The sequence below is a fragment of the Dermacentor albipictus genome, chromosome 10 (assembly GCF_038994185.2).
Source record: "Dermacentor albipictus isolate Rhodes 1998 colony chromosome 10, USDA_Dalb.pri_finalv2, whole genome shotgun sequence".
Lineage (NCBI taxonomy): Eukaryota > Metazoa > Arthropoda > Arachnida > Ixodida > Ixodidae > Dermacentor > Dermacentor albipictus.
Window position 1 is genome coordinate 55,859,444 of NC_091830.1, and position 26,195 is coordinate 55,885,638.

The 26,195-nt window shown below is 46.3% G+C and overlaps 1 protein-coding gene across 2 annotated transcripts in view; it reads right to left on the reverse strand.

Moving 5' to 3' along the window:
- Window positions 1–193: 193 nt before the first annotated feature.
- The window catches only part of LOC135917051 (uncharacterized), a 75,958-nt gene continuing 49,956 nt past the window's right edge, over window positions 194–26,195 (reverse strand). The window contains exons 8-10 of one of the 2 annotated variants that reach the window (XM_065450542.1): window positions 13,900–14,044; window positions 9,684–9,953; window positions 194–393 (exon numbers count right to left, since the gene is read on the reverse strand). In XM_065450542.1, coding sequence (XP_065306614.1) covers window positions 272–393; window positions 9,684–9,953; window positions 13,900–14,044 — 537 coding nt within the window. In that variant the 3' untranslated portion in view covers window positions 194–271. Of the gene's footprint in view, window positions 394–9,679; window positions 9,954–13,899; window positions 14,045–26,195 lie in introns of both variants that reach the window. The other variant, XM_065450541.1, reaches the window with a different exon arrangement.

Genomic DNA, 26,195 nt, shown 5'->3' on the forward strand with positions numbered 1-26,195 from the left:
CAAAATTGTACTCATGAATGACATGATGCGGCTTTTCCGAAGACTACTGCTATGTCAGCCGGTATCAGCTCTTCCTAGAGCTAGTACTTTCGTCGTGACAGATTAGCACTGAACTTTGACAGAAGGAAGTGGAACGGGGACAGACAGGTTCGGTTTTCTTTCCGAGTGCTTTTACCAAGTGAGCCGACAAGTGTTTAGACTAGTTCTATAGTTTATTGCAAAGTACCGTCACCAATGAAAATGTCGAGCGCACATGTTGGACAGGTCAGTATCAGGTAGATCGCGCGAGAGAGCGAGCCAAAGTGGCTCTGGTGACTTTTCCGGTGTCCGTCTTTGGTAGTGAATCCACAAAGAAGACACCGCCATATAGGTGCTTGTGTAAAGCATAGCTACCTGTAAGTAAAGAAGAATATCAGTTAGAAACTGTTTTGCTTACAATACACCTGCTCGAATATAAGAAGGGGCGTCATGCTGTGCCCTATTAACGCTAATTTCAACTGCCTTGCCAGCTAATTTTGATGGCATATTCTAGAAATAACATCACTGCGCCGCTTACAGAGTAATATTCAGATTGCATTAGCGTTGCCAGGGGGGAGTCAACACCCCCTCCCCCAAAATATTAGGATGACCCCCTTCCATCCACCTATACCCCGAAACAGAAAGTTTCCGAAGGTGGGCTTAGAGAGAGTGAAATGGACGAAAAGAATAAGGTGAATACGAAAACACTGTGTGTGTGTGTGTGTGTGTGTGTGTGTGTGTGTGTGTGTGTGTGTGTGTGTGTGTGTGTGTGTGTGTGTGTGACGGGGGGGGGGTTTACGGGGTGACACGCTCACTCTTGCCCACGCACAAAAGGTCTTCGCCGTCGCGCCAAGAACAATTAGGCTAAAGGCGCTGTGTACCACGCGTCCCTGGCAGCTCGCACTAGATTGGGGAATCACACCTCTACATTTGCTGGTGGTAAGAAAGAATTTTGCTGGCCGCATTGGCGATGGCGGCCACCTGAGGAATCAGAAAAGTGGCAGGTCCAATAAAGAGGAAGCAGAGTACAAGAAAGTGCAGGGAATATATATATATATATATATATATATATATATATATATATATATATATATATATATATAAGCATATGCACCACTTTAGGGTGTTGTGCGCACAATTGTACACTCCCTGATTCGGGCATCAGCAGCAAATGCATTGATGCAAGTGACGATATTTAAACTTCGTTGCATCAATATTGAAACTCTTCTTTTTGGCATTGGGCTGGAGGACTGGACAAGCTTTGCTGCATGTTTTAATAAAATCAGTGTGAAGGTAAACTGCTCAGTATTTTTTCACGGTGTGAGTATGTCATTGTATGCATTGGGTTTACCCTTTTCGATGTTTTTCACATTATATTGCGACAGGCACAATTTAAAATGACTGTGTTGGTGATTTTCAAGCCTGCTAGACATGAAATAATTGATCTTATATCTGTAGTTCTGGTTGTGAGTTCTCACGTGAAGTCGACCGTCTCTAAACTTGAAAAATGCAAATAAACAATTGATAAATCTAATTATATTCTAGAGCTGCGCGCATTTTATGATTCTGGACATGTAAAGAATGTAGTGACATTAGGGTTTAAATCAACAAAATTAATTGGGGCCTGAAAGGCCTACACTAACTGATAGAAAGAGAGAGGTGATGGGGCCGGAGTAGAGGCCGGTGTAGAACACCTCTCACTCCCGAAATATATTTCGGCCCACGCCACTGCCAAACCAAGAAGCTTATGACATGTCAAGGCGTTTTCATACCTAGGAGAGGCTGATTTCTGGCAGCTAAAGTGTACCTGATTTCTCTCGGTCGAAAATTTACTCACCATGAAGAACTGGGGGAGTGAACGTGTGTGACCTACACGACTTCTCTGGTAATGATCAGTTTGGAGACTTTATATTCTGCTCGCGAATGCACTGATATTGTACTTGTCATTAGTTATCCTCTAAAAATTGCGGCGAATGTTTAGTGATCCCATCTAAACGTTGTCTGTGAGCTAAGCGCACGTATGCTCCGCTTAGGAAGACAAAAATCTGGCACATTACAGCACTAGGAAGGCGTTCCGAATTATGAACGGTTGCTCATTGATATTAATGACTAGGAAAGTATGTTGTCAAAGCAATCTGAGAGCACTAATCCATGGGTACGAAGCATTGATGATAAAAAAAATTAAAAGGCAGCTATGCTACGCGTCACGAGCGATGAAGTAGAAAATTGTAGGCATAAGACGTAGCAAAACGGTAGTATTAATCCGGAGGAAATGTGCATAGCCTTTGTAGCTGACATTAGGCGGATGCAGTATTTATTTATTTATTTATTTATTTCAAGTACCTGCAGCGCCCGAAGGCATTATTGCAGGGGGGGAATATACAGTGTACATAAGCTCGACAAAATACAGAACTGGTCAAACAAAAATAACACAACAATAGAAAAAATTCATGCCACTATATGCTCTGCAGAAATGCTCTGAATGATGCTTCAGTATGACAATCAGCAATTTCCTGCGGTAGCTGATTCCACTGTGATATTGTGTAAGGAAAAAATGAATGCTTGAAGACGTTTGTTCTACAAATAAGTTCTCTTATTTTTAAATAGTGGTCACTTCTGTGAGACAAGAAATGAGGAGGTAAAAGGTAAGTTTCTCTATCTATTTTAACCAGGCCGAAATAAATTTTAAAAAGCATTTCCAACCTCATGTTTTGTCTGCGTGTGCTTAATAATTCCCACCCCAAGTTATCCTTAAGTGCTGAAATACTCGAAGTAAAGTCATAGTTATTACAGACAAAACGGGCTGCACGGTTTTGTACATGCTCGAGCATATTAGACAGAGTTTTGGTTTGCGGGTCCCAGGCCACACAGGCATACTCTAATATGGGTCTTACGTTTGAAAAATAAAGTAGTTCTTTAATTTTAGGAGGAGCTAGCCGGAAGTTGCGTTTAACAAAATTTAGCATTTTACAGGCTTTCGCCGTGACATATTCAACGTGCTTAGTCCAAGTTAAATTCGATGAAAAATAAACACCAAGATACTTATACTCAGTTACTCGCAATAGCTGGACATTGTCTAATGTATAATGAAATATATGTGGATTTTGTTTACGTGTAAAGGACACGTACTGACACTTACTGGGGTTTAAAGACATTTGCCACCTAACGCACCAGCGTGTTATACAGTCCAAATTGCGTTGCAGATACTCGTGGTCAGTGGCAGACCTAATGCAGTGATAAATCACACAATCATCCGCATACAGACGCACTTTGCATGAAACAACCTGAGCAATGTCATTGATGTAGACCAAAAACAGCAATGGCCCTAAAACAGATCCCTGGGGAACTCCCGATGTAACATCAACATAATCAGATTGTGAGCCATTAACTACAACACGTTGCATGCGTTCTTGCAGATAACATTTAATCCAATCAAGCAATGAAGGAGAGATACCGAGGGATGATAGCTTATACAACAGTAAAACATGGGGAACAGAATGAAATGCCTTTCTAACATCTAGAAATATACAGTCAGTCTGTACACCGAGATCGAATGAATGAAAAAGATCGTGGCTGAATTCTAGGAGCTGAGTCGAACAAGAACGACCAGACCTAAAACCATGCTGATATTTGCTAAAAAAATTATTGTTTTCTAGATGTTTTATTAGGCAACTGTATACAATGTGCTCCAGTGTTTTACTACACACACTAGTTAGAGAAATTGGCCTGTAGTTGGAGACAATATTTTTTGGACCACTTTTATGGATTGGTACCACGTTTGCAACTTTCCATTCCTTAGGTAAACAAGAAGTACTTAGTGATTTCTCAAAAATAATAACCAGATAGTGGGCAATTGTGTCAGAACAAGCCTTTAACACATGAGAAGGTATACCATCAGGACCACTTGCAGAAGAAACATTTATATTGTCAAGCAACTTAAGTATACCACCATGTGTCACGACCAGTTCCGGCATAGGTTCAAACACATTGTCGGGAATAGGCGGTAATTCATTCTGGCAGGGAGTTGAGAAAGATGATTGGAAATAAAGATTGAAGCAGGAAGCTTTATCGACATCATTAGTAAGAAGTACACTACCGTTTTTTAAGTTCGGGATGCCAATTGATTCTTTGCTAATCGTTTTTAAATACTTCCACATTTCTTTCGGGTTATTTTGTAACTTTGGGCCCAATGCTAAGAAGTATTTTTCCTTAGCAACCTTGTTTTTTACTTTTATATCTTTTCCAAGGGTTTTTAGCATTACAAATACAGAAGGGTTACGCTGCTTTCTATAAGCATTCAGAAGGCGATGTCTTTTATTAATCAGTTGCTTGACTTCCCGAGTTACCCAAGGCTTATCACTACGATGTTTTGCAGACAAATGTTTCCATGGAACATGTGTGTCAACCAGGTGCTTTAGTGTGGAGCAAAATGTATCCCATAGGGTATTGCAATCTGCGGACTGAGCTAAATGACTGAATTCCTGCAGGAATATAGCAAGATCATTAGACAATGAAACATAATTGCCTTTCTCAAAAAAGTATACCTTCCTTGGGTGATCATGTGCACATGAGAAGGGGACAATCTGCACATGCGCCACAATGCAGTCATGGTCACTAATACCGGGAATTACGGCGTTATCAGACACAAGCAATGGCTGGTTTGAAAAAAGCAGATCTAGGATAGAAGAGCTATTGGGACCATACCTAGTGGGTTCAGTAACAAACTGATAAATGTCATTGGTAACTATTGCCTCGCGGAATGCTATAGACAGAGCGGAAGAATTGGCAAGGACAGGCTTATAGTGAACCCACTTCACGTCAGGCATGTTGAAATCACCGCCAATAATATAGTCATTATTTATTGTAGAAAGAAACTCGGATAGGGTTGTGAAGGTCTCAGGCGATGTGGAAGCGGGGGAACGGTAAAAGGAGCCAACTGTCAGTAATTGCCCAGTTTCAAATCGAATATTGCACCAAACTGACTCGGGACAATCAGTTCGGATTAACACGGGAGATGATTGCAAGCACGAGTCAACAAGTACAAAGACACCACCGCCATGCGCATTGCGATCGGAACGGTAGACGTGAAAACCGGGCGGAAATACTTCGGAACTACTAACCGCTTCGTCGAGCCAAGACTCGGTACCTATAATCACGTGGGGTTTCACTGAAGATGTCAGAGTAGCAAATTCATCAGTTTTGTTTTTTACACTTCTGCAGTTCACGACTAAAATGGTAAGCTCTGAAATTGGATGAGCGGAACGTCCCGTGCGCACACATTGCTTTGAGGACTTATTGTTCGGGTACCGCCCCTTCTGCTACTTTTTCAATTCAACAACAATATCCTGAGTTCCATCATAAACGTAGCACTTCTTATCAATGAGCAGCTTATCGTATCGAAGTTTGAAAGAGCAATTCAGTGTTTTTGCATAACTTACAAGTTTAGATCGCGCAAGTCTGACGTCAGGGCTGAGATCCTCACGGATCGCAAAGTTAGTACCCTTGAGCCTGATACCACGAGATAGGATACGTTCCTTATCCTTGAAGTTAACAAACTTTATAATGATAGGTCTGTTTTTGCTTCCGTGGGATTTACCAATCCGGTGAGCACGCTCTACACTTTCTGGGGTAATCTTTTCATCCAGTTGCGTTTCGAAGAAAGACAGTACTTTTTCCTCCGATACAGACCATGTCTCATCGGTTGAATCATCCAGGCCGAAAATAATGAGGTTGTTTCTTCTGGATCTGTTGCTCTCGCTATCAAGTGACGCCCTAAGCTTCATCATATCATGACGAAGGGCGTCGAGAGCGCACGGAGCTGAGGCTGCATTGAGCGTATCAATCTGTTTGAGAGAATGCATATCAGTTTCCAGAAGATTCACCCTGCTAAGAAGGGCTTGGACTGACGTATTCAGCACATTTTGCTGTTCTTTAACAACTTGTATTTCTTGAAGAAACCTCGCCTGATTCGTTTCCAAGCCTTTAACAACTTCAAAAATTTCCGCGATTTTGGCACTGTCAGAACCTGTAGGTGCAGCATTGGTTCTGGGGCCAGGGTTACTCTCGATATCTCCCGAGAGCATTAACAGGACACTCGATACAGCAACTATTTCTACCATGCTGTAATGGGAAATGTAGAAAAGATAACCCATGATGTGTTAGGGTAACAGAATTCGTCTAATGGAAACCACTGTGCTGTCAAAGGCGAGACACGATCACATAGACTGGTGACATTGGGCAATATGTAAGTATAGGATGTAGTGGGCTTACAAAGGTGTTATATGATGGTTCCTCAGAGAGCATTACCTCTTGTTGCGGACGTAAACAGCCTGATGAGGATGATCGTCCTGTCAATCATGTTTGCTGCAACCAAGTTCTAACAAACCACGGTGCCTTACTGCACGACAGCTATGAGCACGTCTACAGGCGCAACACGAACAAGAAAAACTATTTCTACTCCAGTTTCATGCAATTTGCGAAGTCGTGCTGTATGCTGGAAGTAAGCGTTCTTATTGAAAGTGAATCCCACGCGGAATTTTTACAGACTGCGGGGTATGAACCGGCCTCCATGTAATACAAGTCAGCAACGCCTGAAATAGACACTAGTGATTATTTCATAAGCACAATTGATGGCATGATGGAGTTTCACTGCCTCAAGCTGTGAAGTTGGTGGAAAGATGCCCTAGTGTCTCACTTTCTATGTGAAAATTTTCGATCATTTTTCGACTCTCCGCTTTGCACCTAAGGCGAGGCAAACCTGTAATGTCGAACTCAGTGCCATCTGATCTCAGTCGCATCGGTCCGTGATCGAAAAGGTGACCTCGGGTTCAGCGACACAACACCATAGCTGTGGTGCAGACCATTGCATTTGTAAACATAACTGCGCTGAAGCTGCTAGCTTGGTCTTCTCATGTCCTCGTGATCTGATTGAGTTGCACCAGAGAAGGCTCTAGTTTGTATTCAGGGAACTGGTGATTTCATATCGATCGAATGGGTATAGCAGAGTGCGCCTGTAGCACCAGACGTCTAATAAGGGGACAGTATTGGCCTCGAGCTCCACCACTGGAAAAGCTGGCGCCACCGTCGGCGTGACGTGCTAGGAGGGATCACGTGGACATAGCGGCCGCGTCGGCTGCTTCGGGCGCGCCGAAGCGAGCTGAAAACGAGTTTAAATTCCCTCGTACGCTGCGGTTTTCATTTAGTGGCGAAATTTTCCCGCTTCGAGTGTCTCCTTTACAACGCTTGAAAGCACTACAATAGGTAGTGGCTGCCTTTGAAGGCGCGCAACATGGTAGGCTACTGCTCGGTGCCGCAGGGCCGGACGCACGTAAAGGAGGCCGGTGTCGGCCTTATTCACACGTAGCCGCAGGACAAGAAGCTGTGTGAAACTTGGCTCGCGAAACATAAAACGGGCAGTCATCGGCTACAACTCGGGTATGCAGCAAGCACAGACGCGAGGAAGATTTCTGCTACGGCGCCCGGTCTGCGATGTTCTCAAAACGCGCACTGAGACGCTCGCCTGAGTCCGCTGCCCGACTAATGTCATGACGGTTTGGTCCATGAACTTGTCGATACTATAGATACTGCCAAGTTCAGTGGAGTGGAAAGGCAGCGGTGAGAAGCACATTTAAAGAAAGCATGGCATATGCTCATGTTTGTGTTATGAATTAATGCACTGGATTACAAAAAAGGAGCAGCGGGAAATTGCACGCTGAGAACGCCGATAAACATACAGTGCGACGCAACTCGAGAAATAGTATTGAAAGGTCAAAGAATTTAGAAGAAAAAAAAGATTGCATCGTCGCGACGGCACATCACAGTCCCCGTAGGCGTCGAAGTCTCTACAATGAAATTATTTTTGAACAGCTCTGATAGCGCCCACGCAACAATGGTTGCCTGTATACTGTCAAATGCTCATATTCTGCGGCCTAAAGCTCATGGCACGGTGCGAAAACGCGCGCGCGGAGAAAGCGAAGCAGTGCGCGGACAAGCATGCAGACGCGCAGTCGGTCGCTGCGAATCTGCGCGATCGCTGCATTGAGGCTTAATTCTATTACGCTCCCTTTAGTTATACAAACACTATAAGAACATATTTCACATAGTTTGCTCTCGGCGTTTACCTACCTTTCACGCAAGAAGCTGGTTCGGGAGACTCCATCTCGGCGACCGCGCGCAGTGGCGTTCACTGTACGTATTCGGTAAAGCGATAGCGGCTGTAAACGATTGTGTGCTTTCAGCTTGCCCAAGATTATTATTTAGACAGTAAGAAACTTCTCTCGTTTCGAAAGTACTTACAGAAATGTCCGGGAGAGCTCGCGCGTGGTGTTTTCAGTGAGCGCTGACAGCAAAACCTATGAGGAGCGCGTCACGTGATCCCTCATACTACGGCATCGAGGCGCTTCCGATAGAGGGCGACTCCGTAACTCCTCGCCGCCAATACCTTGCGGAGCGGAACCGCACTCGTTACACCTCGGTTGTGTCCACCATAACTCTATCACCATAATGAGCTGCACACACGTGTCACCATTCTTGAGGGTGCAAGAATATCGGCCTTTCAATTTCGAAGCGACTTTTAATAATGAAATTGAAGTGGTAATTGATCAAATAGGTATTCAACACGAATTTTCACACTACAGGCGTTTTCGAAAAAATAATTTTTTTCGCCAATAAGGCATGCTTCAAACAAGCAATTTCAGGGCACGGTGCGTCTCAAGTAATGCTTTCAAAAAATGTACATGTTAGTTATGCTTAGCGATAAACATAATTCTCTTGTATGTAGAACACTCTTGCTCGGAAGTATCGCAACTGCTCTTACTTAATATTGTCAGGAAGAAAGAATAGCTGTTCGACATGTTGGTGGAGCCGTGACGCCCTCGAAATTCCTCCGGACAGCAAGAAGAGCCACCCACTGGACATACTAGCATGGTAATAGCTTGCGCTAGTTGGTTTTCCATTACACTGTTCGATGCAGCTCAAAGTGTGACAGGAGACGCGGGAAAAAACGCGCTGTCCGCATCGCCCCTGTCCCGCATCGAGCTGCACCACACACACTCTAGTGTCTCGTATTGGCAAGTACTGTTTTGGGATGATTTATAGTGAGGTTAATAACTGCAGTGTAGTCCGCATCCTGCGAATTTATCAAAAGATAGTACAGTGGGGGTACTTGAGCTCATGGTGTTGGATAGAGCACCATCAATCACCACGTGACATTGCCCCTTTTCAACTTTTAGCATGCTTCACTGCATTGCAGATATGCTTCACTGCAATATTTTTATGCTTTGCCGCCAATTACAACTGTAGTAGGATGAAGCTCAATATAGGAAGCCGATTAGCAGCATTTTTATCCCCATGTGCATTGGCGCGTGCTTATGACTACACACGAACACAGGTACAGCCGTTGTGAAGGCGGGCTAGGCGAGCTAGAAAGCGCCATCCACGAAACAGCGTAAATGATGAGCGGCTTCGCGTTTAAAACACGCTCCAAATGCAATTCGAAATTTTGACGGTTTCAAATATTTAGAATGGTAAATGCGTATTTCGAAACTATTCGAATAAGAACCTATTCGAATGGAGTATCGAAGTTCGTATTATTCGCGCACCACTAGCCACTGTAGCCAGCTTATTTGCTAAACAAGAACAACCCCTATCACTGATTCGTTACTTGCCGGCTACTGTTGCTTTAATCTGTTCGGCGAGCAACTCCGAGTCTTTCGTGCGGCCCTCATCTGTGAGCACCACTGCAGCGGCGGGTGCCTCTCCATAGTCGGGATGCGGCAGTCCCACTACTGCCACCTCGGCGATATCGGACGCATATTGACGGAGAAGAAGCTCTTCCAGTTCGGTGGGGACCACGGTGCCGTCCATGCACTTGATCATCTGCTTGAGGCGCTCGACGATGTAGAGCCGGCCGTCTTCGTCGTAGTAACCGGCGTCACCTGCGCGGTCATTGCCGTGATATTACCGGAGTTAGATGTAAAATTGATTTCCTCTAAACCATTTTGAGATAACGAACTTCGCGACCAGCCTGATTCAATAGACCACCGCAACCACATGCGACGCCGGTATAACAATTGTCCATAGCAGACTTAACAACAACAATGATTATCATCTCAAGCAGCTATAGATAGGGACATATCAGCAATGCAGGAGAAGGTTCTCTCAAAAACTCATGGTGAACGTTGCCTGCGCGCTACAAGAAAACGTTACATTACTGATGCAAATGGTAAAAGGAGTGTGTGCACTAGTTCGTCCACAATAATGAGTAACAAACAGCGCCAACCACCAAGTATGAGAGTGAGGACAGCTTATTAAACAGTTAATAGTACGAATTAATTAGTAGCGTCTTGTGCAAACAACGCGCTGGTTAACACCGGCAAGAAGATACACTGTATACAAAAGGCTGCATTTTCCGATTGTTTCCTTCACAGAGACGACTACCACTCGGCCTTCAGTAACAAGAGACTTCTTACCCAATATCGGTAGCGCGTGTGCTTTCAAGGCCAAGAAGCGCGTGAGGTTAGCAAAGGCTGGTTCGGGAATTCATATGTTTGGGAGACTAGACAAGGAGATCTACGGGGCGTATATTCACTCAACTTTGAGGGGCTCTGAGCCCTGTACTTATGACCAATGACTGACGATAGTTTTCTGCGGTGTTCAGTGAAGAAATTCTTGTTTTAGCTGATTTGGTTGCGGCATGCGAAGTCACATCAGTTCATTATGGCGAGAAGCAGTGTGAAAGACCATGGTGATCTTATTCATTCTTGGAATGATTACGGAAGTTGCGAGACTGCCTGCCCATACTCTGTATACAAGAACGGTAAAATTAAAAAAAGCAAGAACGGTGCATCGTTTCACGTAACAGTGGCTCAATGAGAATGTGCAGCCAGCCGCGGTGAGGCGGTGCCGAGGGAAATACGGATATTTCCCATGAAGGTAGTATTATATGAACACAGTTGCTTCACGAATTCAGGGGCATTTTATTGTATGAGCAAAGCATGTCTTGAGGCTGTCGTGATCCCTCTGGTTTGACGCTTACGTTTAATTTTTAACCTTTAAATGTGACTAGCTACATTTACATTCGTAGCTTGTTTTCTTTCTCGGCTAGCTGTCTAACTATAATTGCTTCCGATGTCGAAGGTGGTGCAGTATAAAAAAATATACGGTCGTACTGATTCATGGCACTCAATAACTAAAAAAATGGCGGAAAATGCAGCCTCTAAGCTCAACTCGACAACGTACTGTCTTCACAGGTCAGTTAGGGGTGAAAATATTTATATATATAGATAAATATATATATATATATATATATATATATATATATATTGGGAAGTTTGCAGGGACAACATGGCCGCAATTAGCACATGACCCGGCTTGTTGGAGCAGTATCGCAGACGCCTTTGCCTTGCAGTGGGCGTAGCCAGGCTGACGATGATAGTCATGATATAGGCTACACTAATTTTAAGCTTTGTCACCAGTCATCATTATCAAGATGTACCACAGTCGGACTGGACACCCGTTACAGGCTTGCAGCATACATACTAGACACACAAAAATGGCGGTAACTCCACGGTAATTCCACGGATTCGAACCCGCGACATAGGGTGTGTTTAAGCTCCGCAGCCCGGTATTTAAGCGCAGCGACACGAAAGCGCTCGGGGAGAGGTAAGGGAATAAGAGAACACCACACATCCGAGATTACAAGAGAGCTAATATAATCAACTATAGAGGCATTCGTACCCATAGCGCCTAGGCATAAAACATCAGTAACCACAAGGACGCCGCCATGTCGCTACTGTGCGCGGGCGCGCAACCACCGACGACGAGAAGCGATTCCGACCAAATGCGCAAGCAACACGATCCCGTCTGTCTCTCTGTATAGCGGTTCAGTATAGTTCAGACGCCTAGAAAGGCACGCTTTGAAGCAACGTCAATTTTAGATCACAGCTCTGTGTATAGGCAGCGGCTCGTCCTAAGAAATACACGGAGGGAATTTTACATATTGTCCACATCAACATGTTACATGTAAATGCTTCTTTTTGCATTGCATTTAGATCATTTTTTGTTGCAACATGGCGAGGTAGCAACGTCGCCGCACCATTGTGCATGACACTTCTTTCGCCCAACTTTTCCTCTGGAATATGTATAATAACCTTATGCAGATGTTATGCCTAAACTTCGTGGGCCAGGCGCTAGATGGTGCGGCGTGCCCACAGGAAAGCAGTAGAGTAGTCCCGCTGCACCACACGCCTCGTAAATAACACATTTCAGCTATGTACACCCTTCAGTTATGAACATGTCTACAAATCGTTGTAGACATGTTCTGCATGAAATGTTTCGTATTACAGGCAGCAGCGAGCATCCAAACCCTTCGATATGGGTGCCTGTCTTCGTCCAGACGAGAAGATCACGTTGTGCGAGAAATTAATGGAACTAGAAATGAGGACGTTACTCATCATTGTTGCGAAGCTTCCTTTGGCTCTCCCACAGGATTTCAAGTTCCTCGGTATATATATATATATATATATATATATATATATATATATATATATATATATATATATATATATATATATATATATATATATATGCCAGGACATGTACTCAAGTTGTTTCATTTATTAGGCAACCCGCGCTACTGGCTACGGTGCAAATGGGTATCGAGCATTGGGTATGTATTTCATCGTTTACAACCCTCTGCTTTTGAGTATTCCCGAGTTCTCCTCCATAAAGGGGCCGCGTCGCTCTAGAATACCTCATTACCCCGGTGGGTAATGCGTCGTGCTGTGAAATGACGACGGTGGTGTTCGATTTCAGTGCCAAGATGTTGAAAGAAACAACAATGAGACGTCTCAACTAGGAGAAACAAACCAGTCACACAGACAACTCATGCACTACATTAAGAAGCAAGTGTACCAAACCAAGCGCGAACGTCGATAAACATCTGCACAAACATTGTACAACGCTAGGCTTCCGGGATTATCCAACACATGTGTTGGAACTGCACAACTTCCCAAGGTAACAGATCTATGCATTTGGGTCAGCTCTATGTCCTCCCTGAACTCTTTGTACGTACCAATACAAGTATAATACCTGCACTTTGTCGGACTCTTGGCCTCCCTTGGCCTACGGATTTCAGGTTTATCTGCGCACAGCAGAGCCTGTTGTAGTGAAATGCACTGCTGATCTACAATAGCAAATGAAGCAAAGAGCACAGGAGAACTATACGAGTGCGTCGTCTGTGCTTGTCCTTCAGTAGCGCATTTCACCACGGCTTTTACGACAAAGCAAGTTTAACCTTATCCCTATCAAGCAAGAGTAGACAATACGTGACCGCGGAGACTGCCACCTGCCATCTCTTTTTGCTTCAGTGTAGCATTTCCTGTCACTTTTGATTCTGAAACTGCGACTAAAGTGTTCTGTGAGCTTAATTCGTTTGCAAGCTGTCAACTGTTTTTCACTGAGGACGAAAAAGTGTTTTTTCCGTTCTCTAAATAAATTTATGCCCTATACTGGAGACTGTGAACATGTAATTTAACGCAAGAACAATTTGCAAGCGCAGGCACCTCGTTTCTTTCCTTACGCTTCCAAGATATGTGAAGAATATATAATACACTGCCTTCACGCGCGGATAGCCTGCACTCCCTTAAATTTCATTACGTAAAATAATATAGCACGTCCCACTTTAGTACGAAAAATATTGTGCTGGCTTTGTGCTGAATTTAACGTAGAGGCCAGTTATCACGACTAACACTTTCGTTACCAGTCAAAAAAGTCGAAAGTTGCATTGAAGTAAAATGAAAGTGTGAAAATCTGTCACTAAGTGGAGATGAACACCTATGAAATTAGCATTAAGATCAAAACCAATGCAACACTGCACCTTACCCGACTTGCTCCAGCCGTCCTCGTCGATGGTATCGGCGGTTTCTTTGGGTCGTTTGTAGTATCCCCTCATCACCGACGGTGTGTGATAGCAGACCTCGCCTGTCTGGTGGGGACCGAGTTTCTCACCCGTGAGCACATCAACTACCTGAAAATTGTCCGAAAAAATATTGTTAGCAGCAGAAATTAACCTGAAATAACTATTTATTCGTAACGTAATAAACAAACTATGCCTCATCGACAAATATATTATAAATATAAATATTAGTGAAAAAATAGCAGCAGCCTAATCATGGCACGCTATTGTAAGGCATGAAGTTACATAAGCCATGTAGCTCAACATATTTGTTTCCTGCCTACTGTTCTCGTGTTTGTTATGGTATGCCCCATATGTGCCACTGACCTACACACAATGAAATTAAACACTTTACTTTCGTTTAAAAAGCATATAAAGACTTGACTGTACAAAGGCAAAGCCAGAACCTTTGCAAGAATTTTCACTCCAGATAAATGCGATGAAAGATGCACTTGCACTGAGCATTAGCACAAAAATATGGCGCAACCGGATATCGCGCTGTAAGGGGTCGGGAGAGGATGATGTCCTGCAGATCTCGGGAACTGGAATTAATATTTTTTTTTCAGACGGACGGGGGAAGGCTTATTGGCGCATAAAGGTAAAAACGTAGCTTTAGCCATTCCATCAATATTTCGTTCGCAAAGACCAGTATTCGAAATCTCTGACACCGAAGTTACGATCAGCATTTCGTTAGGCTATGTAAGCTAGAGATTTTACATGAAGCAGAACCATATGAAGGTTAGAAAGAGAAAAAAAACGTTTATTTCGAGAAAAGCAGGGAGGTCGGCTGGAGGAATGCAAAGGTTAAATATTTGGAATGTAACTATGCCTAATGTTCAAGTTTGACGCCGCGAATAAAGATTTTGTGATGAAGCATAAGAGTTAATATTTGACGAATTTGAAGATGGAAACACGCTGTTCGAGCACGGGCCTTACAACATACCTGAAAGTGGTGTTTATTTTAGAAATGAGCCCATAGTTCTTCAAGATGTTAATAATCGCACGGGAGCGTTGAATGGAACAACGACCAGCTCTCTGTCACGGAGCGCACCGGAGGTAGCCGGAATAAGGGCACGCGCCGAGCATCCTGGTCTCTAAGCATCAGCTACTGTGCTATGGCACTGAAACCGCCTAACCCTTACTGGTTACGAGCTACAGTAATATTTTCATTTTACCGGGAGTGCAGGAGCACGTCCGTGTATTTTTGTGCACATTGGGCAAGCACATGAGTAGCAGGAGGGAGTGAGTGGAGCTTTACAGAACAGCCTAGCACACGGTGCTCGCACTGGAGCGCATAGTCTGCGCGCATGCGTATACCCTCGCTGCATTCGTAGGGGCGCTCTGCGAGACGGCGGTGACCGTCGTGGCGGTCGACACTTCTGTGAGATGAGCAAAATCTTGGAGCGCTGCACAAAAATATCCAGAAAATTTTCCGAGCACATTTCAATGAACTGCTTCACTGCCTCATTTGGTTTGGTTTTACGAAACAGGTGATTTCAATATAGCATGGGAATGTGTTGGGCTCAAACAAGGTATTTGCATTGGGGTGGGAATGAGAATAGCAAGCATCTTCTTTTATTTTGGCACTAAAAGGGGGGGGGGGGCGGAAATGAGAAGAGCGGTCGCTTCATAACAAAGAATACAAAGCAAACTGTGTACCGTGACGTGACATAAACCCACGAAGAAGGAGTTCTTTTGTTTATATACATTGACGTCATTGCATAATGAATGGTAAATTATTGAAGCTATGTCGTCTGTTCGTCACACATCTGTTCGTAACGTAGTGATATTCCACTTTCACGGGTGTTGAAAACTGGCGAAGTCTTCGTGAATAAAGTGAGGATGGCGCGTTAAAGGAACACGAGCAAAACACTAACCCGAGTTTCAACGAACTACGAACCTTCAGGTATGCGTGTACTCTCGTTCCGTACAAAAAGACATCTAAGTATGTATTTTCACTTACGGCGAAAATATATACTCACGGTGAATAATAGTCACGGTGAAGAAATACGAAAAACTGGGAATCATGAAACTAGTGTTTTATTGGGCGAACTTACGACCTCAAAAACAGGCTGCACTCAAAGAACGGCGACAGCGGCGAGCACATTCGGCGATCGTCGAAAATTTGATCAGCCGGCGGGTGAGGGAGGGGGGGGGGGTCAAGCGCGTCAGCTTTTATACAGGAGCCATCGAACGTTCCCGTGTAATCGCTGGTGCCCGCGTGTCTTCGAGAAAGTTCTACACCAATCGCGTCGCGCATACCTGTAATCAGAGAACAGAATGTTCAGGGACAACAGACAGCGGATAGAACCATCGACAACATTCCAGAGACTTCCGATACATGCAGGCTTGTCTTGCGCCGAACGATAACATTTGTTAGACGGGGTCAAGCGCTCACCCGTAAAAGATAAACGAGTTCACGTGTCACTATATTAAGAGTAAACGACCACAGCTGTCTTCCTCAATTTCTCTCGCCACGCCAACGGCGTCGTTTCCGTGTGGTAGCGGATTTCATTGTCCTCGGCGAATCAGATGTCGCCATAACATGTGACCGAGCACAGCGGAAGCAGTTCACGGAAATAAAATGGTAGTGCCGGCGTCGGCTTTCTGCCCACTTTCTCTTGCTTAGCTTTCGTGGGTGACAGAAAATTGCGGTGGCGCTGAACGGAAGGGTAAATATGTCGGTAAAATGGATTCCCGGTGAAGAAGAGAAGAGAGAGAAAGAAGTTTAATGACACGAAATGCCGAGAGGTCGGCCTGAGGTATATTCCTCTAGCCAGCTACTCGGCATTGGGGGAAGGGGAAGTGGGAAAGAAAGAGGGAAGAAAGAGGTGCATGATGGGTGACGATGACGATAGAAGGAAGATGTAGAAAATATGGCAAGCAATTGGGCATGCTCAAAGTCTGCAGTCCAGGCCTGTAATTTTTAAAAAGTTCAGTAATGCCTTGATGGCCTTAAAACTCGACTGAGCGTCTGGCCAAGAGCCTAAAATAATATCCTCCGACAACGGTGCACTGTCGAGACGCGTAAGGTCCTTGACCAACCTATCACGCTCTTCCACGAACTTAGGGCAGTCACAAAGCACATGACCTATAGTTTCAGTCACATTGCACACCTCACAGTGTGGAGACTCGGTGCGTCGCATGAGGTGCACGTATCCGCACGTAAACGCTACCCCCAGCCTTAGTCTGTGCAGAAGACTGGCATCGCTTCGTTGAATTTTCGGTGGTAGCCTAAAATTCATGGTGGGGTCCAATCTCTGGAGTCGTCTGTGGCGATTATCTGGATTGTCCCAGTGCTTTGCTGTCAATTTGCGGATGACACTGGAGAGGAGACAGTTGGCGTCCGCTCTTGAAAAGGGAATTGAAAGCAGGGACTCTCGTTCTTCGAGTGCTTTCTTCGCTTCGGCGTCGGCCAGTTCGTTGCCCTGTATACCACAGTGACTAGGGATCCACTGAAATGTGATGTGGTGGCCGTTTTCTTGCGCTAAAGTGTAGAGCTCGGCAGTTTGAAGAGCCAACACTCTATAAGCGCTTTCTTTCAACGCCACTCTAAGTAGTTGAAGAGCCGATTTTGCGTCACTGAAAACTGTCCATATTTGAGGAGGCTGTCGCACAATATATTTAACGGCCTCTCTTATTGCCACTAATTCCGTAGATGTTGAAGTCGTCTTGTTATGCAGACGAAACCGTCGAATGACTTGATGCGCAGGCACGACGAAAGCCGCACCAGACGCATACGACGAGACCGAGCCGTCTGTATACACGCTCACCGCGGAGTCATATTCTTTCGACATATATTCAAGTGAGAAATGTCTGAGGCCGACGGTAGGTATTCGCGATTTTTTAGAGATTCCGGGAATAGATAGACGTACCGGTATTTTGGACATTACCCATGGGGGCATATGTGGAAGGTCAGCCGGGGCAAAGTATGCTGGTATGGCAGATGCTTGGCATTTAACGGCTCTTGAAAAAGTGGAGTCCGGCCGTGTATCGGGTAGTTTCGATAAGGGATGACGTCCGTGACGGCAAAGCAGTCGCAGGAATACTCGAAGAGGTTCGCATCGTAGATAGACAGGTAAAGGGGTGACGCGAGCCTCCTCAATTGTTCCATAGGTTGAGGTGCAACGTGGAACACCGAGACATGTTTTCAGCATCTGCGCCTGGGCACTTTCCAGCGTACGCAAACATGACGGGCTCATACTTGATAAAACTGGCAGGCTATACCGAATGTATCCGACGTAGAGAGCCTGGTACAGCCGGAGTAGCGAATGCTCAGATGGACCCCATTTCATACCGGCCAGAAAGCGAAAAACTTGAGCAAGCCCAGTTAATTTTTTCTTCAACATTGCCACATGTTTCGACCATGAAACACCGCGGTCAATGACAACGCCGAGGTATTTGTGGTGGGTGACATATGGGATGGCATTTCCATTGATCATAATTGGATACGAACACATAAGCTTCCGTGTGAACGCTATCGCAGCGCACTTGTCTGGGGCCAGTTGCAGTCCTTGGCACTGCAGGTACTGAGACGTTAAAGAAACAGCTCGCTGCAATCTGGCACGAATTTGTGGTCGCGTGACTGCGGATGCCCATATGCATATGTCGTCTGCGTAGGTACTGATGCGTACTGTATCAGGAATTATTTCCGCAAGGCCAATAAGGGCAACATTGAAAAGGGTCGGGCTGAGAACTCCTCCTTGAGGCACTCCACAGACCACAGCGTGTCTTGTCGTTTCGCCAGCATTCGTGGACATGAAGACTGTACGACCATCTAGGTAATTTGCAATCCACATGTAGAGACGGCCGCCGATGCCTAGATTACTGAGGGCATCAAGAATGGCTTCGTGCAGTACATTGTCATAAGCTCCTTTTATGTCTAAGAAAACTGCTCCTACAAGTCGGTGGCGCTTTTTTTCCTGTTCGATCGTGGACACGAGATCAATGACCCCATCTATTGCAGACCGGCCACGTCTAAATCCGGTCATCATTTCAGGATAAAGCTCATTCTTTTCCATGAACCATTCTAGTCTAGTGAGTACCATCCGTTCCATCACCTTACCGACACAGCTAGCTAAAGCTACTGGCCGGTAAGATGACATTTCGTAAGGCGATTTTCCTGGCTTTAGGAGGGCCACCAAACGGCTGGTTTTCCACTGCTTCGGGACTGTACTGGTTGACCACGTGGCGTTATAGTATGACAGCAGGACTTTCCGACCTTCCATCCCAAGGTGGCACAGAGCAGTATACGAAATACCGTCAGGTCCAGGGGCAGAAGATCGTCTAGACGCAGCTAGTGCAGCTTCCAATTCCGGCATCGTGAAAGGAAGGTCAAGACGGTCATCTTTAGGAGGTAGCACGGGTCGATCCAATGTTGGACATGCTGTAACATCAGTACGGGTGACTCTCTTACAGAAGTCTTCGGCAACCTGCACTTCCGTCAGACATTGGTGAAGTGCTAGAGCACGGAAAGGATGTTTTTGCTGAGGAGGGGCACGAAGGCTTCGTACTACCTGCCAGATCCTAGAAAGTGGCTTTCGAGGATCCAGAGACGAACAGAAGGTCCTCCACCGTTGTTTTCCCATTTTTTGAAGGTGACGCCGTATTTTTCGTTGAGCTCGTCGACATAAGACAAGGTCTAATGACGATTGAGTTCGCCTAACCTTCCTTTCCGCTCTACGACGGATCGCTCGGAGTCGTTCATATTCAATATCAATCGCCGTTCTGGATGTAGGTGCACAGATGAGCTTAGTTGTCTTCTGCATTGATGATACAATAATGTCTTCTATATCAGATGGTGAAGTGATGTCTCCGCAGTACTCTTCGACAGATGTAGAGAATGTGGACCAATCAGTGCAGCGTACAGCAGGTGGAGTTGATTGCACAAACCACTTCATCTGTACATATGTTGGTATATGATCGCTCCCATGCGTTTCTATGTCCAAGCACCAGTTGACTAAGGGCAGGAGGCTCCGAGATACAATAGTGAGGTCTAAGCAACTTCCGTAGGTAGTGCCGCGGATGTAAGTTGGAGATCCATCGTTGATGACAGCCAGACTTTCACTGTCTATGAAGTCCATCAAGTTCCTACCCCGACAGTTCATTGCGGCACTTCCCCAGTAAGGATGATGAGCATTGAAGTCTCCAATAACAACATGAGGGCCTGGGGAGCTTTGTAATACAGTGGATAGATAAGATAGTTCAAGTCCTTGTCTAGGAGGTATGTAGGCGCCGATGATCGAAAACACATGTAGTTTATGTTTTAGTGTCACACACACATATTCATTGCTGTCATGTGGAGTGATCGCGTTCCGCACAAACGTCATGTCGCTGCGTATACACATTAACACTTTGCTCTTGGGTCCATCTTCACGTGACCAGAGCTTAACGTATCCGGAAAGGCGAAATTCCGACGTGAGATTTGGCTCGCATATCACGATCACTGGGAAGCGGTATTTGAATACTCGTTGCCTAAAGTCAGACATGCGGCCGCATAGACCTCGAGCATTCCATTGCATTATAACAGAATGATGCATCTTCTGTTCCAATGTCCAGTGTTTTATCGTGAGAGCCATGATTAATACCCTTATTTTAGAGCCGCTAATAGCGGCTCCATAGCATCTAACGCCTTCACGACCGACAGTGCAGTTGGCGTTGCCAATCCGGAGAGTAATATACGCATAGTGTTTACTAGCTGTTTAAGCATGTCTAGCACCTTTTCATTTCCAAGCCTTTCAGTACTCTCCCGGCACTTGGGGAGCGCCGAAGGAGTATCTCCTCCGGAAGCCCTCAGTGGTAGCGAAGGCCACTCAATAGCCGAAGAGGTTGGACGCACGTTGGATGACGCCTCATTCCTTGACGGGCGCGGAGATACTGGGGGAGGCGCATCTTGTGTGTGCCGGCCTTGCTCTCTCTGTGGCACGGTTTGCATCCAAGTACTCAAAGGAAGTGCCTCTTTACCCCGAGGCTTGCTCTGGGAGCGGCGACGCCTTTGCCGCAACCGGCGCCTTTTCTTGCGGACGGAATCGGCAGCCTCCTTGTGCGTGGAGTTCTCTCTCACCATTTTTCTCAGAATTTGCCTCTCCTCTACCATTTTGGGGCAGTCCTTGGATGTCGCTTCATGGTCTCCGGAGCAATTTGCACATTTCATGGCGTCAGTCTCACAGGAGTCTACCTGATGAGCACCACCACATCTTCGGCACGACGTAGGATTCTTACACACAGCACTCACGTGGCCCAGTTTGAAACACTTGTGACACTGTAACGGTCGTGGTACATATGGACGCACTGAGTGCCTCACATAACCTACTTTGACCGATGCTGGCAAAGAGTCTGACTCGAACACCAACTTGATGCACCGGGAGCGGCCGAATCGGTGGATGTCGAGGATTCGCACTGTCGACGATAATAGAGATCGCAGGTCGTCATCCTTTATGTCAATGTCCACATCCGATATCACACCAGTGCAGGTATCTTTGCCGTACGCTATGAATGAGCGAACTGGGATGTTGCCAACCACTTGAATGCCTTTCAAAGCCTCCAATACTGCCTGAGAATTCACGTCCACCGTCAGAATGTTCTTCCGAGCATTAATGCGGATCTCTCTCACATGTCCTGAGGCTATTCGATCGAAGTATTTGGTCAGTGATTGTCTATTCAACGAATTCATATTCGTACCTTCCGTAGTTGGGGTGTAGCCCACGGAGAAGACCCGTTCGTCACATCTGCTGTTATGAGTAGAATCACTGCCTGCTGACGTCCGGCGAAGCTTGCGCTTCAAGTGGCGCGATTGGACTAGCGTGTAATCACTGTCCGAGTCCATGTCTGCCGCTGTTGAGCTGTCAGATGAATCGGGAAGCCTACAGTCGGTGATGTCGCGGTTTCCCACGGACAGGGCTACCGCCGCGGGACTCGCCTTGCCATGAGGGCGCGGAGGTCCTCCGTCCTCCATTCTGGAGGACGACGTCTTCGGGGAAGCTCCTGATATGTAGAAGGCGCACAACTTTGAAGAACCACAGCACAAGATCGACCGTTCCGCACTTCTTCGTCTTCGTCTTCCCGGTGAAGAAAAGCCGGTAAAGCAATGTCGCGGGCGAGTAGATAGGCGGGCCAATTGGTGTACATTCATTTGACCAATAGCGGAGTGCTCATGGCAAAATCGGCTTATAATCGGAAGCATTTATTTCGATTTTGTTTGGTCTTATCATGCACAATCGGTGCGTCACGTCAAATCATATGAGTTTTTGCGGTGCTCCTGTTTGCACCTCACAGAAATGCGAAGGGGGGGGGGGAGGGGGGTGCCAAAAATTTTTACCTATCTTGGAGGGCTAACTGCATAAATGGTATAGAAAAACTTAGAATAGGTGTAAGTTATGGCTCCTCAATGGAAAGAAGAATGATGGGTGTAATGTTAAGGGATAAGAAAGAGCAGATTGGGTGAGGGAACAAACGTGAGTTAATGACATCTTAGTTGAGAGAGAGAGAAATAACTTTTATTTATATAGCCGGCAGATTCGTGGGGGGCCAACCCCGCCTAGATGGCGGCCAGAAGCCCTTGAGCTCTAGCGGCATCCTCGGCCTGCTGGACAGCAAAAGTTGGTCTTCGGGGGCCGAGCTGAGCAACACGGTCTCCCACTGCTTCCGATCCTGAATTTTTCGGCCCTGTCGTGGCGCCCGAGGGCAGGCCCAGATAATGTGATCCAGGTCCGCCCTTTCTTGACAAAGTTTACAATTGGCCGAATATTGGTCTGGGTAATAATGATTATAAGACACCGGGTTCGGATATGTATTTGTTTGAAGGAGGCGCCATGCCACCGCCTGCTGCTTATTAAGTGATGGGTGTGCGGGAGGAAAACGCACCCTTCCCAATCTGTAATGATTAGTAATATCCCTGTAGCCAACCATCCGGTCCCCTGTCAGCCCCAACCGCGGCGCCCCGGTGGCTCGGTTTGTGAGTCCTCGAGCCACGGTGTCGGCCGCCTCATTGCCGGGGAGAGAGAAGTGCGCAGGCGCCCAGATGATATGGGCAACCCGCTCACCGCGAAAGTTTGCCAGGATACGTTGTGATTCCGGCGAGATGCGTCCCTTTGCGTAATTTAATATGGCGGTTTTAGAATCACTGACTATTATCGTGGCCAGTGTGGAAGCCATTGCGAGAGCAATGGCCGATTCCTCAGCCACCTCGGCTCTGTTAGTTTTAATAGATCCGCTGACCTTACGCTCACCTTGCGAGTTCACTGCAACGATACACATATTCTGAGTAGTCGTGTACTCTGCCGCGTCGACGTACACCACGTCCTGAGAGCGTTGGAATCTCCTCTGTATAGCTCTTGCCCTTTCCTCCCGCCTTTCCCTGTGGTGTTCAGGATGCATGTTTTTGGGTAGCGGTGGGATAATAAGCTGCTTTCTTATGTCGTGGGGAATGTCTACTTTAGTGCCATACTGTGATGCGTATGTTACTCTAAGCTTGTCAAGTATGTGTCTGCCAGTAGGTGTTTGTGAGAGTCTTTCATATTGCGCTATCGTATGGGCTTCTATGAGTTCTTCGAGCGTGTTGTGGACACCTCAGGCTAGGAGCCTGTCATTTGATGTGTTTATAGGCAAACCTATGGCTTGTTTGAATGATCGTCTAATGATGCCGTCGATTTTTGTCTTTTCTGCTACTTGGAGATTTAGGTAAGGGGTTACATATACTATGCGGCTGATGACAAACGCCTGGACTAGACGTTCCAGATTGTTCTCTTTCATCCCATAATGGCGATTAGCTATTCTCTTAATTAGTCTCAGTGTTTGTTGTGCGCTGTTTTCTAATATTCTGATTGTTTCCCCGTTGTGACCGTTCGCTGATACGTGGAGTCCGAGGACTCTAATGCTGTCGACAATAGGTATTTGGGTGCCATTTACAAAAAGCGTGATGTTTGGTTTACCCGTAGAACTCTTACGGCCCCTGCGTGTCGGTCGGTATAGAAGTAATTCTGATTTTTGCGGCGAGCATCTAAATCATTTATCCATAACATATTCCTCAACCGTATGTACGGCTGTTTGGAGGATTTCCTCAATCTGCCCATCACTTCCACCTGTTACCCAAAGGGTGATGTCATCGGCGTACAGGCTATGCTGTAATCCTTCTATATTTTCTAGTTCTGCTGGCAGGCCAATCATAGCTACATTGAAAAGAAAGGGAGATAAGACTGATCCTTGTGGTGTGCCCCGGCTTCCGAGTTTTATCTCTTTGGATTTCACTTCACCGATTGTGATTTGCGCAACACGGTCAGAGAGAAAGTCTTTAACATACGCGTGGGTCCGTTGGCCCACTCCTAGGCCTTGTAAGTTTTCTAAAATAGCCCTGTGGGTGATATTATCAAAGGCCTTCGTAAGATCAAGACCAAGGATAGCTTTTGTATCTAGTGTTTGAGGTCCCGCGTCTATTATTTGGTGTTTTAACGCGATAGCGTTAAGGAGCTCGTGTCGCAGAAAAGCCGGTGTCGTCGGCGTCGGTGTCGGCGTCGGGTGTCGGCGTCGGCGTCAGCGTTTTGCGGCGTTGACCGTGAGCGATAAATCACGGCAGGCACTCCATAAATAAAAAGCAACTTCCAAGATGGTCTGGGTGGGAATCGAACCAGGGTCTCCGGAGTGTGAGACGGAGACGCTACCACTCAGCCACAATTTCGATGCTTCCAAAAGGTACAAACGCGCCTCTAGTGAATGCGGTGTTGCCTTCGAAACGAGCCGTGGAAAGTTATACTGTGGTGTATATAGGTAATTATGAACATGTAACTTACAGAAGTCGCAATTACACGAGTAGCGAAGTGCGTTTCGCTGCATTTCTTCTGCGCTTTCCGCACACGGAGAGCCACCTTGCGGCAAACACAGAAGAGCCCCTCCTCTCCATGTACGGCGCTGCCCCGACAGATGGCGCGCCACGCGCGCATTGGAGCTGTCGCGGTTCGGACTCTCTCCCCTGACAACGCTTCGCCTCGCTCCCTCCGCAGAATCAAGCGTCCTTCCTTTCTTTAGATCACTATCTCTCTATCTCTCTGCCCGTGCCGATCACGGCGTTTGGCTGGCGTGCATCATTTCCCCCTCCGGGATACCGAGTTCTTTGGTTCGCTCCGCTTGCTCAGGCGCACGTTTCATTGCTGCGCCGAACGCCGCGTTGCTCGACCATATGGCTCGACGCTCACCGCGTCTGATGCGGGGCGCCTCGTAAGTGATGGCTGCCCTGTAGCCCATTGTCTTACACCCATTGGCGGGTCGACGGGAACGCTATCGCGTTCCACTCTTGAAGGCGAAGCTTAAGCGTCCTCCAATTTTTATTTGCAACATAATGTCTTGTGTAGACAGTTTTGGTCTAAACCCAATCATGGTGTGCGGGAAAAGGCCGTTATCTTCCATGTAATTAGTTAGACGTGTGAGGATGACGTGCTCCATGAGCTTGCCAGCACACGACGTTAACGATATAGGCCTGAGATTCTCAAGGTGAAGTTTCTTTCCCGGCTTTGGAATCATTATAACCCGAGCGGTTTTCCATTGACGTGGTATATTACCCTGTTCCCAGCAGGTGTTAATATACTTGGTGAGGGCCGAGATAGATTCATCATCGAGATTTCTCAGGATCTTGTTGGTGATTCCATCCGGGCCTGGCGTGGATTTCGTGTTGAGCCTCATGAGTTCCGCTCGAACTTCAGCCTCGGTTATGGGGCTGTCAAGATACGGGTTCTCCTTACCAGTATACGGATGTTGTTGTTCTTTGGTTGTATTTCCTACGTGACTCTGCCTGTCGGCTAAGAAATCGGAACTGCTACTATACCGACCCACAATCGGTGCAAAGAAAGGAACACCTCCCGATATCTCTATCACCACCGCGACCGGATCCGTCATTCCGGTGGTACACAGAATCAGAATCCTGGGCATGTTCCTGGAGGAGGACGGCAGTAATGACTACACATTAGAGCGCATCGCAACCAAAGCCGATCCATGACAAAGTTAATCACGAGGGTGGCCAACAAAAAAGGGGGGCTATCGGAGGATAATCTAAGGCGACTCTTCCACGCCTTCCTAATCAGCCACATTAACTATATAGCCCTGGCCCACAAATGGAGCAGAAGGGACGCAGCTAGAGTAGAAACAATCATTCGCAAGAGCATAAAAAAGGCACTGGGTCTCCCACAGAGCACCAGTACTGAAAGGCTGTTGGAGCTAGGTGTCCACAACACCTTTG